The sequence below is a fragment of the Pseudorasbora parva genome, chromosome 17, assembly GCF_024679245.1.
Source record: "Pseudorasbora parva isolate DD20220531a chromosome 17, ASM2467924v1, whole genome shotgun sequence".
Classification (NCBI taxonomy): domain Eukaryota; kingdom Metazoa; phylum Chordata; class Actinopteri; order Cypriniformes; family Gobionidae; genus Pseudorasbora; species Pseudorasbora parva.
Genome location: NC_090188.1, coordinates 28,906,828 through 28,928,218, shown reverse-complemented (window position 1 = coordinate 28,928,218; position 21,391 = coordinate 28,906,828). Strand labels below are relative to the sequence as shown.

Here is a 21,391-nt window from a genome sequence, read left to right as displayed (position 1 = left end):
ATCACACTTACAGCTCAGCTCGCAGCTGCAGGCACTCATTTAAACGGAGCTATGGTGAGCAATGTAAGTCTTTTAACTTCTCAAATTTTGAATCTGAAACTTCTTCAAATCTTCTCAAACTTCTCAAATTTAATTTCTATGAAAGTTAAGCTTGCAAAGGCATGAACTGAAACGCGCCAGACTGAACTTGCGTTGTGAATGTATGCCGTGAGTGTAGTCACGATTACCTCAGCTCTCATCACGAGAACTCATCAGCTCATTTATCTGACTCCTGCAGTTAGAGCTCAGTGCTGTGATACTTGCGAGGTGACTCACTCATTATATCGAACATACATGTTCAGTTTTTAATTGTTGGGTCTTCTCCAACTCAGTCACAGTAATCCAGTAGGTGGGTTTGGGAGTGGCCTCACAGGGCAGCAAAGCATTCTGGGAATCTTTCATCCCCATGAGACAAAAATACATTTTCTGTATTTTCTCAGTCTAGAAGGCACCAAATTCAAAAATAATTTCACATTTCTACTACATTGATGACCCACTTTAAATACAGATTCAGCTTCCCAGCGCTAAGGTACCCCTTTATGTGAACTCAGTGCCTGGACACCCGAGCAGTGAGTAGACTCCAAGTTCAACACCTGTGATTGGCCAATTCCATTGTAGAAATCTACAAACATGTCTATGATTGGCTACATTACTCACCGACGCGAAAACACGTTGGAAATGTAATCATTTGATGAGTGCAAATACAGATACACACTGGATCTTTTGCTAGCTCCTTTTCTCTAATAATATACTATTATTATGAATTTTTACAGAGAATTACATATCCTAGACAAGCCGTTATGGCCAGCGTTTCCCTCTTAAAGCAGAAGCAGCAGCAGGTGGCAGTTAGCCTAGAAATCTAGACGCACCCTAGCGGCAGCAAATTTAATCTGCCCGCAAGTGTCGTCTAGCAACTCTCAATATCCTTCTGAGCTGTATTCCTCACAATCTGGACGGGCCAATCACATCATGTATAGAGTCGGCGGGCGGGGCCATAATGACGACGGCCGAGTTGTGTTTGCATGCTTCTAGTAAACACAGAAACTGTCGAACTGCGGTCTTTCGAATCAGCTTTGACCATGACTCTGGAAGACTTGGAGTTAAGCTTTTCTCTGAGAAAAGAACAAAGAACGGCACTGAAGTCATTCTTAAAAAGGGAAGATGTGTTCGGAGTTTAGCCGACCGGATACGGCGAATGTTTAATCAGTCAGCGAGCTCTGCTTCACCTTCGTTGCTCTGGTTGGTGTAGCTCTATCCTATCGCGTGCAGAGGGAGTTTGAAATACAACCGCTTATCCCGCCCCTCGGATTGAGCCCTGTCTATGGTGAGTTTCCAGACCAAACATCTTGATGTGGGTCTGGCTTGTCAGGTTAGGTGGCAGTGGTTTGAGTGAGAAAATTACAAGCTATTATCAAGTCCGTCTCAAGCTCGGAACAGTGATGTCCATGGGGTCCGGGGTCAAGCCTCCCCCGACCTCCCCTCTGGTGCCGGGACTGGTTTTGTGTTTTTGCTGCATTCGCACTGTAAACCATTGCTGCCTCTCAGTCTGTTTGCTCCTCAGTGGGGCGTAATCGCAGTCGCTCCAGCTGATGGTGACGGTCACGTGCATTCCCTCTATAGGTCCTATAAAGGCATTGATTAGCAGTTTCAGGTGTTTTTGTTTGGGGCTGGAGCTAAACTCTGCAGGACAGCAGCCCGCCAGGACCGAGTTTGGGGACCCCTGGTATAGATGAAATAGGCAAAATGCTAGGGGGCACCACTCATCCATGAATATAGATGCAATTACTCCTTCTATTTATTGATATTGTTTTTGCAACTATCATCTGAATAATATATATATATATATATATATATATATATATATATATATATATATTGAATGGACTGGAGTTAGGATATAATTTTTAAACACAACCAACATATAAATTAACAACAATAAAATAAAAAAACATCAATGCATTACAAAAATAAAACTGTACCAGTCTTTCTACAACTTAGACTGATAACATGTAGTGTTAAACCTTGATACAAGGGGCACCAGGTAAAATCTTGCCTAGGGCAGCAAATTGTTCAGGGCTTGCCCTGGGTGACTATTACATAACATCAGAGATCTGTGAACATGTAAATGTGATGTTAAATTGTTTAAAAGTATTCTCTCAGGGGGAACTTCAAGTCAATAATTTAGGTCAAAGGGGGTCGGTTGAAAAAGCTTGGGAATCCATGATAGAGACCAACACAGAACGTGTCCTGTGTAAGCGGGCACTGACAGTGGTTTGCTAAGGTTACTTGGGTTGCAGTTTGCTGTCAGATTTGATATAGATCCTGCTGCCCTGTCTTATGAAAATAAAACACGCAAAGGCTGCAAAAGGCACGCAAAGGCTATTTGTGAAATTTTGTATCATTTAAAAAAAAATCTGTCATTTAAAGAAGTAAATTCAAACTATTTTGACTAGAAAAGCACCTATAGGTTTCAATAAATGGTCTTTTAGATGGAAAAGGAAGAGATCTTAAAATTATAGCATGTTTTTATAGTACACCAAACCTTTTATTTTAAAAGTTCATGGGAATTTCAATTTGTCATAAAATAACCTTTTTAAAGACATATTGTACCAAGCCCATTAGAACCTCCTGTTCAGAATTAAGAGAAAAAGGAACACTGAAGTGAATAAAACAATCCAGCAAAAAATCACAGGGAGAAACAAAATGCCCTATTAAAGTGTGAATATATTCTACGAGAGGCTCCTTCCATCACAGAACCAATGAACTGGCCAAGTCTTCACCGATTAGACAGGTGACAGGATATTTGAAACGGAATCAGCTTGTCAGTCATTCTGTCCAATGATAGCAGCAGCCAAAGTCATGATTAACACACACACACACACTTCAGATCTTTCTGCTGTCAATCAGACTTTTTCCTGTCAGTCGTTTTTCTAAAAACGCTCCATGCAGATGCGGCACGGTTCTTTTAGCAAACATCTGTGTCACAGCGATTTAAAATGTGCAGTCAGAAAAAAGATTAGGCTAAGAATGTTCTTTTTTTTGCCTTTACAGTTTCCAGTGTAACTGTGTCCCTGGGTATTTCGGACCGCTTTGCAACCTGGACATAAACGAATGTGAAGCTTCCCCCTGCCTCCATGACTCTGTGTGCATCAACAAACCTGGGGGATTCATATGTGTCTGCCGTGCTGGCTTCTCAGGTGCGTCCCCTTCGGCCAGAGCCCAAGACACAAAATCAATGGGAGAAACCAAGGCTTACCATGTCTACAAGGGTTACGTTCCCCCAGCCTGACAGATTCTCAGTGGAAAGAACACACAAATAGGTCCTCGGCACATTTACCACTTTAATTGGCTCACACACTCCCACCAATAGCTGCACACACACTTTCACATACACAGATTCACCTTGAGTTAACAAAACACCATCCTCCTCGTCCTCTGCATTTTAATCAAGTACTTCCTTGTCTTCTCACTCTTTTCCTATTTCCCCAGTGTGATCTCATTCTAATTCACTGGGTGTCCATTCATTTTTGTATATTTGGATAGACACTGAATTGATATCAATATATTGACACCATCTAACATCCAAAGACTTTACCGATGTATCTTTATGAATTTCCTATAACTTTTAGAACTGAATTTGCAGACGAGTAAGCTTGGTACTCAGAAACAATTCTATATCCAGGCTCTGGTTTATTAGTAAAGGATGGGGCATTAAAAACAATAAGACATTTTAAAAGGATGTTTACTTGAAAAATTTAATTCAGATGATATTAATTAAAGTAAACTTGTTTGCTCTTGCAATATATTGTAAACAATTACCTTAAGGAGATTTCTACCTGATCTAACCCGTTAAAAAACAAACCCTTCTGCTGAACACAAAAGAAGATATTTTGAATATGGGTAACCAAATATTGACCCATTGACTTTTATTTTTTGGTGAACTATCTCTTTAAGTTTAGCTTTGCTGGTGTACCATGGCTCCTCAAATTTGCCCTGCGTCCCAATTTGCATACTATCCATCCTAAATAGTATTCGAAAATAGAATTAGTATGTCCCAAATCGTAGTATGTTGAAAAGAGTATTCTAAAGATGGTTTACTATTTCCGGTCCGAATTCGTAGTATGGATCGATGGGCACTCTAACGGCTGATATTGCCCACAACCCATTGAGAGTTGGACAAGGATTCGATTAGAACTACAAACACGGATAAAAAGCGTTAAAAAACTACAAACATGATGGATGTGCGAGTTCGACGGTTAAGTAGAGAAGTTTAGATAAAGGGGTTTGAGTGACCAACTATCAATATTTAACCCGACAAAAATATATTTATTCAGTGTTGTCCACATTATATTTTACCTTCAGCAGCATTGTGAACTTTTTTTAATGACACGTTTGGCCATTAACTTTTAAATGCATCATTATATTTAAACTGCAAACACATGAGGAGAGTCTCTGACCCACACATGGCAGATCAACGAGCGGCTAAATTTCTCTCCGATATGGTAGGAGATTAAACTGAAAGTGGAGGATTTGAACTGTGACGAATCTGACGATGATTGACAGGGCAGATAAACGGTGACGGGATGCACCTAAACTAAGTGACAGAGTCCGTTAAAGATGGCGAAGTAGTATGTCCCGAAGCTTGCATACTTTTCTGCTACACACTCAAAAGTATATACCTTTTCTTCACAAAAAGAGTACATACTTTTAGGACGTAGTATAAGTAGGCGAATTGGGATGCAGCACTGGTCCTTAACTCTGACCCTGATCAAACACACCTGAACTAGCTAATCAAGGTATTCAGGATCACTAGAAAAATCACATGTTAGGGAGTTTTATCAGGGTTGAAGCTAAACTCTGAAGGACAGTGGCCCTTCAGGACTTTGTTTGAGAAACACGGATTCCGAGTTCACACTGCCGATTTTAGCCCCGATTTTGACTCGCTGACAGGTTTGCCTATGATTCCGAAATCATAGGCAAGCCGGTGCTCGTGTACATGAGTGAAAATCACACGTGTGAATGATCAATGATGCGATCAAAGAGAATTGACAACATGTCACAGACGCCCGTGAGATATTTGGCATGCTAAATATCTAGACCTGTCGGCGATGACCGACAGCCAATAAAAGAGTGAAATACAGGGCAGCGGGAGGTTCAGGGAGGAGTTATAGACCAGAATATAAGTATTTTAATAGATATATTTACAATTCTATCAAACAGAAACAAAGCCCAAACATTTGCACGTCCAGCAGCAGCAGAAACATTACAAAATTATTGATTTACTTCAAACTCTTTTTGCAGAAAACAACTTCAAACTCTTTTTGCGAGAACTTGGAACTCCTATGATCTCGCGTTGTTTACTTGTCACATCGTACGTGTAGTTGGGAAACGTAGTTTGCCCGGAGAGAGAGAGTTGTCTGCGATTCTTCCTTCTGTATAGTCATGTATTGTGAAACCCTCTGTCACCGATCCATCATGCAGTATGAACACAGCAGGGGAAAAATGTTTTTTTGTTGTTGTTTTTTTAAGATAATTTGTTTTTTAATGAATCAATACATTTAATTAACATACACGTTCAAGACATCAAAAGTTTAAGGTCAACAGGATTTTTTTTAAAGAATAATTGTTTTATTCAGCAAAAATGTATTAAAGGACCAAATCAGCATATTAAAATGCTTTCTGAAGGATCATATTACACTGACGACTGAAGTAATAACAGCTGAAAGCTCAGATTTCCACTGCTGGAAAAAGTTGCATTTTAAAATATATTAAAATAAAAAACAGGTGTTTTTTTAAATTAATATTTTAAAATATTCCATATTCGTTTTTACCGTATGTTTGATTAAATAAATCCAGCCTCTGTGAGCACAAGATACTTCTTTTATTTAAAGGCCCACTGAAATCAAAATGTAAGTTTTTTTAGCTTTTGGTATGACTGTGTTAGCCTTAAAGTTATGGATAAGCTGGTATATTCCAAAGCTGTGACAAAATTTGCATTTAGGAGATATAAGCATTCAAAATTTACATTCTCCCACTTCCTTTAAAACGAATCTCAGATTTTGGTGACATCATCGCAGACTTCACTTTCTCGTCAAATCTTCTGTCCAATCAAATGCTCTCTAGAATTTAAAGCCCGCCCCCTACACTGCCGAAGCTTTTGCCCCAATTTTGAGTCGCCAACAGGTTTTGTGAAATCGCCGACAAATGCCCGAGATCATAGGCAAATCGGTGCTCGTGGACGCGAGTGACAATCACGCAGTGTGAATAATCAAAGACGCGATCAGAGAGAATCGCAGACGAGTCGCCGACGCCGGTGAGATATTTGGCATGCTAAATATCTGGAGCTGTCGGCGATTGAAACTCCTGCTGTATGAACAGCGCTCTGACTGAAAATTACACCGACAGCCAATGAGAGAGTGAGATACAGGGCAGCAGGAGGTTCAGAGAGAAGTTATAGAGCAGAATATAAGTATTTTAATAGATATATTTACAATTCTATCAAACAGAAACAAAGGCCAAACATTTGCACGTCCAGCAGCAGCAGCAGCGCATTACAAAATAGTTTATTTACCTCAAACTCTCATTGCAGAACACAATCCTGGCTCCCTCTGTCTCTCCAACAATTTCCTCTACCATAATATTTTTTTCTTTTTCTCCAAAAATCAGCGCACATACAATTTAAAGCAAACTTTGTGCAGTTTATCATTTTTAATAACAATTCAAAGTCTCGTGCGAGAACTCCGGTCTAACACACGTGATCTCACGTTGTTTACTTGTCACATCGCAAATGTAGTTGGGAAACGTTTGCGCACCGGAGAGAGAGAGAGTTGTCGGCTATTCTTCCTCTTGTTCAGTCATGCAGTGTGAACTCCTCTGTCTTCAAACCATCGTGCAGTGTGAACACAGCAGTGACTGAATGATACCCCAGATAGTCATGCAGTGTGAATAGAGCTGTGACCCGACGAGTTTGAAAATCATGCAGTCTGAACTAGGCTTAAGGCTGAAATCGGTCAGTTGTTAACACACATTTACTAATTTCTACATGGTGAAAGGCACATAGCACACTATATATGTGATAGGAAACGATTCAGTGTAAATATGCTTTCATTTGAGGTGAATAAAGTCTGTTTTCACGTTAGTTTCACACACCGCAGCAGAGCATACACCGCAACGGCTCTGGTCTAAATTTAGACTACAGATACGAGAGCGCAGTGCGCATCATATGCGCGAGTCGGTGCAGACAACAAACATATCGACCCATTTAAATTCTGGACAGAATGCTGCATTTCAAAGCGATATGGAGGAGATTATGATGATAAACAGTGTTAGAGGAAACTGGCTTTAGCAAACAGAGAAAGGTCCGCTCTTGCGCTCTTGTCAAACTGTGTATTAACGAAATGCTATTGGCTGTTTCAAAAAAGGGGAGGAGCTGAGGAGCAGCGGAAATTATGTCAACACATTGAATAATGCGGCGCGTTTCAAGGCACTTCAGTGGGCCTTTAAAGTGGCTCTATTATACTTTTTCAGATATTACTTTCATGCAGTGTGTAATATAGATGTTCTGGAAGTCAAATGTAGACACTGAAAGAAAGAATCGAAACTGAACCGCCTAAACAAGTCTTCAGTAATTCCAGTCTTACTTCATAACATGCGTCACAATGTAACCAATTTTCACAATGCCAATCTGGTCTTCATTGGCTGCCGGCAAAAAGCATCTATTTTGACCCGCCCTGTAGTTAGTTTGTGTTGTGTACATGTTGAGAAAAACTTGCCACTGAGAAATGTCCTGCTCAGGTCATCCTTGCGATGGAAGTTTGGGTTGAATAACTTGGTTTTTCCAAAGTTTTATTATTGGACTCGCTCTCAAATTGATTTGGTAAAATTGATGCCATCGTTACTCTCTTTACAGTGTGTACTGTACAATCGCTGAGGATGAAGCTGTTTAAATTCCGACATACTGTAAGCAATCGACCAATCACAACAGACTGGGCCATCTGACCAATCAGAGCAGACTAGCTCTCGTTAAGGCAGGGCTTAGAGAAACTGAATCTTCGAATGAGTCGTTTTTTAGACTCTATGAGAATTTTTTTAACAATTGTTCCAACAGTCTTTAAACATATTTAATCATTAGTAAAATAAAATACAATAAAATGAAACTATTCACAAAGATTTGTGAACATTTTCACCTCTCTGAAGTTGTATGCACAAGACTTTATGTTTCAGATGCCGTCAATACATAGACGTTGTATGTTTCTGGACCTAATAATGTGTGCTAACCTCAATTTATGTAATGAACACCTAAGAATACTAAGGACAGTATGCTGCTAGCCCACTTATCAATGCTTTTTTTTATTTTATTTTTATGTAATCTCAATCGCTATCAGCCGACTTGAAGATTAATTTCATTTGTCTATTGTACTGTATCGTCAATTTATCCTCATCCTGCCAAGGGGAAAGAAGGAAATCTCAGAGGCACAGAAACTCCTGGGAGAGCTCAGCCTGACACACAGGCCCTAATTCCCACAGAAACCTCTTTTATTATCAGGCCCCACTCTGCCTTGCACCAGTCATTACTTTCCTCTCAGCTCTGAGCTCATCTGAGGAATCGGATGCATCCCCTGAGAGCTCAGGCTGGAGGATATATTCTGGATTGGTTCAACCAACTGGGGCTCAGAGGAAATATTTGCCCTAATAAGACATGTAACGGCATCGCAATTTCTCGAGAAGGCGGAATCAAAGATACAAAAGGCAATATGTGGCGGCCTTCCATTCGACGTGTCTCTATGGCTGATCTGCAGCAAAATGATTTTTAAATTGAAATGTGTGTTGCTCAGGCACACCATATAATGTGCCCCGTTCAGTCAAGTTACATTATTTGTTATCTTCATTGTGATCGGCAGCTTTGCGCAGAAAAAAAAAAGGCAGTGAAAGTTGATACAATGTCCGTCCGTTATATTATTATTTAAATATGTACCATATTTCTCTCTTATTTAATCTTCTCTGTGGTGTTTATTTATCTTTTTTTCAGTCGTTTTCCTTCTCTGGCTTTCTTTGCTTTCCTTTAATTCCTCCTTTTTTTGGTCTCTTAGATAGAAAAGCTGATAACTCGCTGTGGGTTTGAGAAGTTCCTGCAGAGAGGAGTAATTGAGGAGTGGAGGAGAAGATTATATGGTCTTTTTTCTCCTCTCAGATGAGTACAGTGAGCACCCTTAAGAAAGCCAACATTAGGATTAAGCCAACAGCTTTATAATCTCTCCCCTGCTTGGCTTCTCATATTCTACAAATTCTGATAGGACAGCACATTATTTGTCAAATCAGACAAGGAAATGCCGATTAAGAGGGTTTTGTATAATCTCATTAAGAGCGCTGACAGTGTAAAGGCATTGTCTATGAAGCGAGGCTGGTGCACACTTCCTTACAATCTGCAGTCTTAATACTATCGTACGAAGCAGTGAGATATGAAGTACTTGATTGATGGCTGACTATAAACAGCGTGTCATGACTGAATATCAAAAACCACGGCTCATGTTTTGGGGTTAATAAGATTTTTACAGTCAATTCATACCCAGTCGATGCACTGACACATTGTTGTGTTTGCCGATGACTATCCGCAGGGAAATAAATTCATTACGGCTTAACCAGGAGGTCAATATGAAGGGAATTAACAACGGTCCGTGAATGAGCAATTGGGAAAGACACTTTAATTAGAAGATGTTAATGATCTGCCTCATTGTTATGTTTTAGTTCCTTTTATTTATCCACGTTGCCTTCGAGACCAAAGCACTTCAGCGTGAAGAAAGGTTGAAACGTCTTCAGTGAGAAACACCACAGCTAGATGTTTGTTTTCTCACTGTCTGCATTTTGAGCACGGGGTAATTGAAATAAAGCTTTCATTTATTGACAGTGCATGACCTGAACTGCGGCTGATGGCGTCGCTTTCGCCCGAAGTGACTGAATTATTTTTGTAGTCAAGCGTGAATTAAGTTTACATTCCTGTAATAACAGCATATGATTCATAATGTTGAAGAGATCGCTTTTACTCTTTATTTAGATGTCTCGGGGCTTTCAGAAATGGTTCCATTTGTTTGTGTAGTTACAGGGAGGAAGAATAATGGCTGTCTGCTCTTTAGTATCGCAGCTCTTTGGCTCTCGTTTTTATCTCCGTCATTTGTCAACCTGTCCTGGGGTGTCTACGAAGTCTTACTCTCCTCTGGATTTTACTGGCTCTTCTCAACTTATTGAATTTACAGCTTTGTTCCAGGTAAATTATGACCTATTAGGGTGTTTGTTACTGAACCTTTTTGTAGTGGATTTTACGTTATTCAGCTTGGACATAAATTCAGGTTAGAGAATAATGCACCCTATGTTACCTGGTCACATAGCAAAATTAGAAATATGCTGCAAATTTAAGTACAAATCCCTGCAGTGTCTGGGTTCATATTACCATTAGTGGCTCTAAAACACTCCACTGAAACAAATCAAAATTATAGGGAAAATTGTCAGAGAATACAAATTTAATTGTGGTCTTTTTTTCACACAAAACCGTTGTGTCTTAAGAAGACTTGAAAAAGGATAAATTATATGGAAAAAAACATGCCTTACCATAAGTATATGAGTGAATCTATAATTGGGGGTACTTTTTGCATTTCAAGAGGTTAAGGAAAAAATCTGTTCACTATCAGAAATTCGTTGCAGTATCTTTGTTACTTTCCTTTTTTATTACTTTTAAAGAAAAGTCATTTCTTTATAGCATTGTTTTGTTAACTCTGTTATCGACAAAATAGGCAATATAGAAATAATATTGATAACCGAGTTTGAACAGAAAACAGAATTTATATTTTTTTACTTTTTACCCAAAAACTCCACTTGCTAGCATAAATTCTAAGAGCACATGGCACTAAAGAAATCATGTTAAAAAGACTTTTAAACAAGTCACTGTGAGATCAGTGATGAATTCTATTTTCCTCTTGATGTTTTACAAAATAACTCTTGGTGTAAGAACTTTTTAGATTAAAATATTTTCTATGGACCATACATACCTTTCAGTGCTTCAGATCGTATCAGTAAGGAAAGTGACATAATGTTAATCTTGCATAATTGTAGGAGATAATTCCACCAATTTAAATGCAAAATATGGTACTGTAATAAAACTGATGCAATATTTTTGGAGACAAATTATTTTTTAACAATTTAATGTTGTAGAATTAGGAAATGACTACTATAAAATAGTATAGTGTTATGCCTTAAAGCATCTTTTGATACAAGACAATATGTAACAAATTATTAAAATAATAAAAAATATAACCTATTTGAAAAAAGCAGGGCAAAAAAAGACTTTGGACACCATGGGCAAGATTAACTAAACTGCAAAATGGCGTAAGAGCTCAATTCCATAAAAGTGCCGATGAAAGTGGGCAGTTTTGCTAGTGATCTACTAACCATGTGCAAATTAAAACACAGCCAGATCATTTCCATAATGACCAATGCAATCTACTTGTTAGCGTCTGGTTTAAGACATGCTTTTTTGGGCGTTAAATAAATAACCCAAACACCTGTAAATTTACTATCTATTGCACACCTTTGTAAATCACCTTACGTGATTCATTTAAATACTCTCCTCCCATGAATGTTGCACCTGAAATGGAAACTCCTAAAACACATATAAATAAGGTCAGCCACAAAAATAGTCTATGGCTTTTCAGCGCTAATTTATCACAGCGGGATATGAGAAATATCCAAGTACTATATAAAAACAAATATACATGTTGTTGTAGACATTTTAAGGTTTTCCTGTAGCTAGACTGCTGGAACATGGAGCAACCAATGTCAAGGTCCATGCATGTCTCATTAAATACTTACAGAGGTTGAAATTTGGATCTGAAATAAAATTTTGAATGAATTAGGGTTGTGGTTTGCGTAGGAAGGTCACATTCCTGCTAGTTAATCTTCATAAATGTGCTTTTTAACCTTATAAAAAATTGTATGAACTGTTTTAAAGCCTTATCTGTATTGCTTTTCACATTGCTTTTCAGCAGTTCAGTTTGGGTTTTGCAAAAACATATACATATATAAGTACCTTTTTTTAATGCATTTTGTTCACTTTGATTTCCAACATGGTGTTAAATAAATCCATTACATTGATTTCCATAAAAATTTCTAAATACTAAATGTAATGTATTTATATGGCTTTGATTTTGTTCTCCCCAAAGGTAAATGGTGCAAGCTGAACGTTGATGAGTGCAAATCCAATCCATGCCGAAACAACGGGAGGTGCATCGACAGTCTTAATGGTTACCAGTGTGTGTGCTCCAGAGGTTTCATGGGCTATCACTGTGAGAGAAACATTGATGAGTGCTCATCCAACCCCTGTGTTCATGGGAGGTACATTAACCTTGCTGGGCTGTAACAATGTGTATTTCAAGCTCTGTGATTGAGAGCTTTGTGAACGGCCATTACATCCATTCTGAAAAGACTGAACCTGTGAGAAGGTGTTTTTTTTTTTTTTTTTACTACTACTAAATGTGCTCACTATCCTTCTTGCCAGCTCACTCTCAATTAACTGTTTGGCAGTCTGGTACTCAGTAAACACAACATCATTAGTCATTACCAGCTGTTTCTTGCACTTTAAGCATCTAACCAAGTTACAGTAATAATTAGATGTTACATAAAGTACTAATGCCTTAAATAGTCACAGTTTGGGTAGAACAGATTTCTCCCTTTGGAAGCATACCTGAGAAACATCTCAGGTTTGTTATTTTAAAATGTACCGTGTGTTACGGTAGTAAAAAGGGATATAACTGGACTCAACAATAAGAGTTGTCGTTGTTGTTTTACTTGTAGTTCAGATTTGTACTAAGAAATGATAAAGAATTATTCCTGGAAATTCTGCTATAATACAACTATAATACAAGTCAAACTCACCTAAATGCAGAAAAACTCTAGCCTAGAAATCTAGACGCACCCTAGCGGCAGCAAATTTAATCTGCCCGCAAGTGTCGTCTAGGAACTCTCAATACCCTTCTGAGCTGTATTCCCTTAACTCTTGCCGGACCAATCACATCGTGTATAGAGTCGGTGGGCGGGGCCATAATGACGACGGCCGAGTTGGAAGCCTTTGCGGTAAACACAGAAACTGGAGAACGGTGGCGGTCTTTCGAATCAGCTTTGACCGCGATTCTGGAAGACTTGGAGTTAAGATTTTCTCTGAGAAAAGAACAAAGAACGACACTGAAGTCATTCTTAAAAAGGAAGATGTGTTCGTGGTTTTGCTGACCTGATACGGTGAATGTTTAATCTATCAACAAGCTCTGTTTCACCTTCGTTGCTCTGGTTGGTGGTAGCGCTATCCTATCGCGTGCAGAGGGAGTTTGAAAGATAACCGTTTATCCCGCCCCTTGGATTGAGCCCTTGTCTATGGTGAGTTTCCAGACCAAACATCTTGATGTGGGTCTGGCTTGTCAGGCTAGAAAAACTCGCCAAAATGCAGATGTATGCTGACATGGATATTTTAACATACTGATGCCTCAAACAATACTATTACAACACTACAAAACTCTATATGTGCATAAATACACTGAATATACCAATAAACGTCTGTGCTGGCTTGTCAAAACTCTCTCATATTGGCCCTGGACCATTCTTATTGTTGAGCCCATTAAAATCTAGAAATAAAAAGGGACACAGTTCATGCAAATAAACATGCATAGGTTTATAAATAGACGCATCTTAAAATTTTACAATGCCATTATACTGATTATGAGTTTTTAGGATGGATAAATGATATAAGTTGTCACCTGGCATTTGCTGTTAAACCGCGAAATGAGCTGTTTAATCACAGCCTAGTAAATGTTGCACTTGCACATTAATTAACCATCAATGTGACTTTATCAAGACAGCTGGAGTGTAAGAGTTGCGGTGCCATACAACATGACTTTCTAACATTTATAATATGAATTGACCATTTATTATTTACAAGACCCTCACTTATGAAAATCATTTGTACAAGCTTGTTGTTGTTTTTTATTAGTCCAGCCGGTTTGGTGCGTGTGTGCAGGGAAATGTGGTTGAGGTTATGGCTTTATCGACATGAAAATCTCTCATATCTCTCATAAATCATAAATTATGAATATAGATTTTGCATGTCAGAGCACATAATCTTTTTTTTTGTCATTGCAGTTGCCTGGATGAAATAGGTGCATACAACTGTCAATGTGAGGTTGGATGGACCGGTCACAGATGCCAGATCAACATTAATGTGAGCATATTCTCTATATATGTGAGCTTCTCTGTGTCTGTATACACTATATACGTTTTGGGAGGCCTTCCTTTGCATGCACATGAATTTAAATTAAATCCTATTTTAATCCGTAGGGTTTAATATGGAGTTGGCCCACCCTTTGCAGCTATAACAGCTTCAACTCTTCTGGGAAGGCTTTCCACAAGGTTTAGGAGTGTGTTTATGATAATTTTTTGCCATTCTTCTAGAATTGCATTTGTGAGGTCAGGAACTGATATTGACCGAGAAGGCCTGGTTCGCAGTCTCCGCTCTAATTCATCCCAAAGGTGCTCTATTGGGTTGAAGTCAGGACTCTGCAGGCCAGCCAAGTTCCTACACAATCACTAATCCATGTCTTTATGGACTTTGCTTTGTGCACTGGTGCGCAGTCATATTGGAACAGGAAGGGCCAACCCAAACTGTTCCCACAAACTGGGAGTATGAAATTGTCCAAAACATCCTGGTGTGCATAAGCATTAAGAGTTAATTTCACTGGAACTAAGGGACCAAGCCCAACCCCTGAAACATCCCCACACTATAATCACCCCTCCACCATACTTTACACTTGGCACAATGCAGTCAGGCAAGTACCGTTTTCCTGGCAATGACCAATCACAGACTCATCCATCAGATTGCCAGACAGAGAAGCGTGATTCGTCACTCCAGAGAACACATCTCCACTGCTCTAGAGTCCATGTGATGTAAGGTGATGTAAGGTTTGGATGCAGCTGCTCTGCCATAGAAACCCATTCCTTGAAGCTCTCTACACACTGTTCTTGAGCTAATCTGAAGGCCACAAGAAGTTTGGAGGTCTGTAGCTATTGACTGAAATGTGGCAACTTCGATGCACGTTGTGCCTAAGCATGTGCTGACCCTGCTCTGTGATTTTGCATATATTATATTATATTTTATATATATATTAGGGCCGGGACTTTAATGCGCTAATTAAGATTAATTAACGTGTTAATTAATTACGCAAAAAAACAAAAACAAAAATTAACCACACTTATTTTTGCACCGCGGAACGTTTTTTCAATGAATGAGTTTCGACGGACCGATTATACTGGAACACCAACTAGCGCTCACGAGTCACAACAACAACAAACCCTAGTGAACATGAACGAAGAAGCTGATGAGACCGCTTTGCTTGGCCCCGTGGATGGGAAATGTTGTTTTAAAAAATGAAAAGATGGAAGCTTCGACAAGAGCATGGTTGTGTGCAAGCTATACTACAAGGAATTTGCGTATCACCGCAGCACATCAAGCCTGAAATATCACAAATATGCCTTTGCTACACTTAATGGCAAACATTGCGCTGGTCTGCTGGACTGAAATAAATAAACAATATTTTGTTGATTAAGCTTATGTATTCAGTCATTGTTCAATGTTATACTAACAATCCATGTGAAAAATTACTTCTCATTGTTCTCAGGTCAAATATTTATATCCAATTAAAATGCGATTGATTTCGATTAATTAATTACAAAGCCTCTAATTAATTAGATTAATTTTTTTAATCGAGTCCCAGCCCTAATATATATAAAAGAACACTTTGAGTGCGTTTATATGCACGTTCTTAAGCGGATTGTGCCTAAAGGGGGTCTCACACTGGACTGAAGCTCAGCGCCATGTCTCAGGTATCTCACACCAGGCAGACGTGAACATATACGCGCAAGCTCAACTTTGAATCGACTTCTGACAGAAGAGCTGCACGATGAGTGTATCTTGTAGCACAGGGTGAAATCACGATTTGAGGGAAATATACATTTAATTGCCGCGGACAGGCGTCGAATGCCGCCGTTGGTGTATATGTGTTCGAATTTTAAAGGGGGGGTGAAATGCTGTTTCATGCATACTGAGCTTTTTACACTGTTAAAGACTTGGATTCCCATCCTAAACATAGACAAAGTTTCAAAAACTAATGTTGGACGTTTGATGAAGTATTTCTTTGTCAAAAATACTCGGTAGGGTGCGCTCGCGCGTGACTAGAGCGAGAGGAAATGCACGCCCATAAACACTCCGCGCTGCGCTCCACTTTATTCCTATGGGTGACATCAAGCGACTTCAACGCTTAAGCACAGCAAGTCACTGCTGTTAGGACTATACCAAATCATACCAAAGAAGTGTGTTTTTGACGGAGCGGTCCCAGCGATAAAGCTTCGGTCCTGCTTTAGAAGCAGCTAGTAGTGTTGTCAAAAATATCGATATTTCGATATATATCGATACTGGAATATCTGAAACGATACGATTCTCAGTTTTTACAGTATCGATATTAGCTGCGCTCTCCTCTCCGACCGTCAGTGAGCTGACACACACCGGCATATTCTCACTCAGCCCGGTTAACCTCTGAGCACGGCGAACGCGCGTTCTGCTGAACTTTTTCCTCATGACAGTGTGTTAGTGTTAGTGTGTGATCGGTCTGAATTTCGCGCGGGATTGCACATAAATTAATTCTAGCCTACTAATGCCCGCAGATTTCGTGCTCCACATCTGAAGCGCACACACACATAGCCTACCCTAATAAAGCCGCCTCTGACATGATACAAGTGCAAACATTTGCTTCCTTTTCCAGCATATTATTGGTCAAATACACTCAAAGAATTATCAGTGCACATCTGGAAGAGTATTAACGTAAACACAGTCGCAAACAGTTCAGGAAGAACCAGTAACAGGAACAGTGTGGATCCATGCGTCTGTTAGTCTTAAAGGGACCGCAGTCATTTGCTATTCAAACTACAAAAAGACAAACGATCACACTGCTCTTGACTGATCAACTTGTGTAACTTTAATAGTTTCATCTGTACGCTATTGAATTTTTTACAAAGAACATTATTCAATGTTGTTTTAAATGTAATTACTATGCATTTTTTAAATTCAGTTTCTTATCTGAATGTTAGACCTACCTGAAAAAATAAAGCAGTCTTTTTAATTTTTATCTTCTATTCTATTGCATTTATTTGTGCTATTGTTTGTAATCTGTTTATTTGTTCTTATTTTATTACTGTTTACTCGTCTTTTTAAATTCAATTTACCATTCGAAATCAAGCTTTCTTGTGCTGTGTGTAAGCTACTGCAACACAATTACCCTATTGTAAAAAATACATTGAGATGGCAAAAATTTGTGAGATAATTTTAATAGTAATTGATCAATTGATCAATAATTGTTCAAATCAAAATTATGCCCAACCCTAAGGAACATGCTGGCCACATGAATTTTTAGTAAAAAATAACAATGAATAATAAGTTCTGTTGTCATATTAAGCATCTTATCTTATTTATTTATTTATTTTTTTACTGTGGTATCGATTTAGTATCGATATATCGATATTTTAGTCTGATATCGTATCGAAGTCATAATTTTGGTATCGTGACAACACTAGCAGCTAGTGAGTAAAACAGCTTCAAATGTCTGTTCTGTTGGCTATCGTCGCGTGAGTAAACATCAGTAAACGACACGATCGCGTGCTTCGTCATTCAAATGCGCTAACGGACTCCATTGTTGTTCTATGTATAACGTTACACTAGTCTGACGTGCAAAACCGTTTTGCTTGCTACTGCTAAGTTTTATTCGCATACAATAGTCCATAAACCGAATCATGTCCTCATAAACTGCGAGTAAAGACACACAAATGTTGACAGGCCACTAAATACAGTACATACCACAGAGACGGACGTCCTGCTGTTTCTGTTGCTGTTTCTCCTGTTCAATTTATTTCAGCCTCCGAATGATTCTGGATCATATATCTATTAGCTGAGATCGATAGCCTTGGGCTTCTCCACGCTTGAGGACGTCACCCCGCTTTGTGCGATCGTCATTCTATAGCTCCGCCCACACGATACGCCTCCAGGCGCTCGTTTTTTTCCGGAAAGATTTTTTTTTTCCGGAATATTTCTTTTATAAATATAATAAAGCTAAAGACTTTTCGGAGATTTGAAGGATGCAATACTACTCTATAGGTACTCAAGATTGACATGAGATTGACTGAAACTGAGTGTTTCACCCCCCTTTAAGGGCACGGCGCGTCCGGTGCGAAGCTCAGTGCCCTTAAAGGGGCGACCGCTCAGCGCCGCAACACATCATTATAACACTAATATTGAGCACCCCCATATTGCCAAAATGGTATGATCCTCGTTTCATAACACCCGCGAAGATTCGACCATGAGATCAGTGGTCGAATCCGGTCCTGCATATCGATGGATCGAATGTTCGACTATTAGGGGTCACCCCTAATATATATATATATATATATATATATATATATATATATATATATATATATATATATATATATATATATATATATATATATATAAAGCATGGTGCATTCATTCACATAATCTTAAATCAAAATATATACGCACATTATGCCAGATGAAGGGCTTGTCTGTTCAAAGAGTAATGTAATGAAATCAAAGTTCAAGGTTTAACAGTAACTGTGAGTTTCTGAGATATGGCCTCCACATTTCATTCTGGAGACAGGGAACTGTTTGGACAGACTATAGCATCATACAAGTACGAACTGGAGTCTGTGAACAAGCACATACTTTTTCTGTGGTAAGAACCGAGTATCACTAGACCCACTATTGACAGGAACTTTTTTATGTCAAGGACTGCCACAAGTGGCTGTCTTGTGCCTTTTTTTCTAAAAATGGATTGATTTGTGTTAAACTTTCAGGAGCGTTAACAATCAAATGGAGTGGATAGGTTGTGCTGCCATTTGTGGTGTGTGCAGGCATAAGCCCAGCTGGAGGTCCTTGTCAAATCAAGTTGGTTTATTCTCATTTCTCTCCTGTATGTTAGGGGAATAACAAAGTACAGATTCTCTTGAGCCATACTGCAGTCCATATTGTCGGTCTTTACAATAATAAATCATCTTTTTGATGATAAAAATAGGCAGTTAATACAAAACCCCAGCACATTAAAATAAAGGCCTTCCCCTAAAAGGCCTCTTTTCCGTCTTTTATGTAAAGCGCTTTGAGTGCCTAGAAAAGTGCTATATAAATGTAATGAATTATTATTATTATTATTATTATTATTATTATTATTATTATACTGTTGGGTGAATTGCACGTTTTTTCTTTGTCCAATGAATAACCAAAGAAGTGCTTTTCTCAGTATTTTCTGTAGAGCTGTCATTTTAGAGTAATGACATTTATTATAATATGTTACGTTTTTTGCACAAAAAAACAAACAAACAAAGACGCATGCGGAAAAACAATTCTGTTCTACAATTACAATCTTTCTGGCCCTCTGCCTGAATGTTTTTAAGAGGTGGCGGTTTTAAGGCTTGTCAGTAAATGGACACTTTTATGATTGGCTAATGTCATTGCATAGGAAACAGTATTAAAGTGAGTGTTTATCAGACAAAGCATTATGAAATTATTTATGATGCAGCTGCTGTCAGATTAAATAAAGTTGGCTGCTTTATCTTTCACCAAGTTTATTTGCAAATTGTCCATTACACTAGACTGGGTAAACCCAGCCTTATCAGCCGGCGATTTGATTTTGCACCGCAACTAGGTCTGGAAACCTGTGCATTAATTTCTACTGCTTCTGTTAAACTTTTGCGGGAACCAATCACAGACTGGATTTTCCATCTGGCACGCTATGGGCAGTTTTAACACGATGACAGATAGAGAAAAGATGAGTCGTTGCCTGTTGATCACACCTCTTGTGTTCAGATTGGTTGAAGGACTATCCAATTGCATTTGAATAATGCCAGTTGATTACGCCTCTTGTGAAGTACAAAATACAGAGGAGACTCCCCAGACCAATGTTTAATTTTAAATTGAGCTTGGTCTGGTGATAGCCAGACAACTATTACAACTGTGCCTTTCTGACAAAACAAAATGCTCCAAACAAACATAATCATTCAACGCAGTCCTAGATACTATAGGAATTAACTATTCAGTTGTTTCCAGTGGTGATCCTTCTAAAGTCTGTACAGAGACGCTTTTTAAACTGGACACATCAAAGTGAAAATTCATTCACTCTTCCATTTGTCCTGTTGTTGACAGACACGTGTATGAAGTACATCAGATAATGAATGGGCATCTGTATGCTGTCTTTAGACCACATCAGTGATTATATCGGGTTCTATTTGCTTTTGACTTGACACTCAAATGTCAAAAGCAAATGTCAGCCATTAAGCAACTGACGGCCAGTGGGTGGGGCCTAAAAAGGAAAAAATCGGAATTGGGTCACTTGAACCATGCAATTTAAATGCATCTTAAGTGATCTTTTATTAGTAATGGAAAAATGCAGAAAGTTTCTGTGATGGGTAGGTTTAGGGTTAGGGGATAGAATATACAGCTTGTACAGAATACAAAACCCATACAGCATAAACACCCAACGTGTGTGTGTAAGTGTGTGCGCTCAATCAGTTGATTGGCCTAAATAACAAAAAACTTTGGTTCTTAATAGAATTTTTGTCTTTAAGGGGTGTGGTCTACTGGTTGTAGTGTCAAGGCTGATCTTTTTTGAACTGGTTCAACTGAAAGGTTGCTGGTGTAGTGTGAGGATCTATATGCCAACGCCATTGTGCCCTTCAGCAAGGGACTTATTCCCAGGATCCAGCAGGAGTGAGGTGAGTTTAGTGCATGGGGTTGTGAAGTTCATATTAGTGTCTAAATGTCACAGAAACAAGTTCAACTAGAGCCCCTTTCACACTGCACGTCGGACCCGCAATATTCCCGGAACATTGCCGCGTCGCCTTCTGTGTGAAAGCAACCACGTCCCGGGATTGATTACCGAATTCGACCCGGGTCGGGGACCTAGTAATATTGCGGTATTCGACCCGGGACGAGCGCTGTGTGAACAAAAGCCGAAACTAATGCCGCAACGTGTACGTAGTTATCGTGCGACTCATAGAGCTTGTTTTTTTCAATAATACAACCCTGCAGTGCCAGAAGAGCTCGTCGGTGTTTTAAACGCAGAGAGTGTTCGTATACAAAAGAAACTAAAATTAAACAAGCAGAAATGTGCGCAAACTGGACACAAGTCGAGACCACGGAGCTCCTTACTATCCGCGCTGAAGCTGAGATCGCTCGCCATTATACGTCACATCAGGGTGTCAC

General features: G+C 39.0%; 1 protein-coding gene across 1 annotated transcript in view; it reads left to right on the top strand.

Annotated features, from left to right (window-relative positions):
- The window catches only part of eys (eyes shut homolog), a 376,512-nt gene that overhangs the window by 193,136 nt on the left and 161,985 nt on the right, over positions 1–21,391 (top strand). The window contains exons 24-26 of the mRNA XM_067421808.1: positions 3,091–3,236; positions 12,249–12,420; positions 14,215–14,293. Coding sequence (XP_067277909.1) covers positions 3,091–3,236; positions 12,249–12,420; positions 14,215–14,293 — 397 coding nt within the window. The remainder of the gene's footprint in view (positions 1–3,090; positions 3,237–12,248; positions 12,421–14,214; positions 14,294–21,391) is intronic.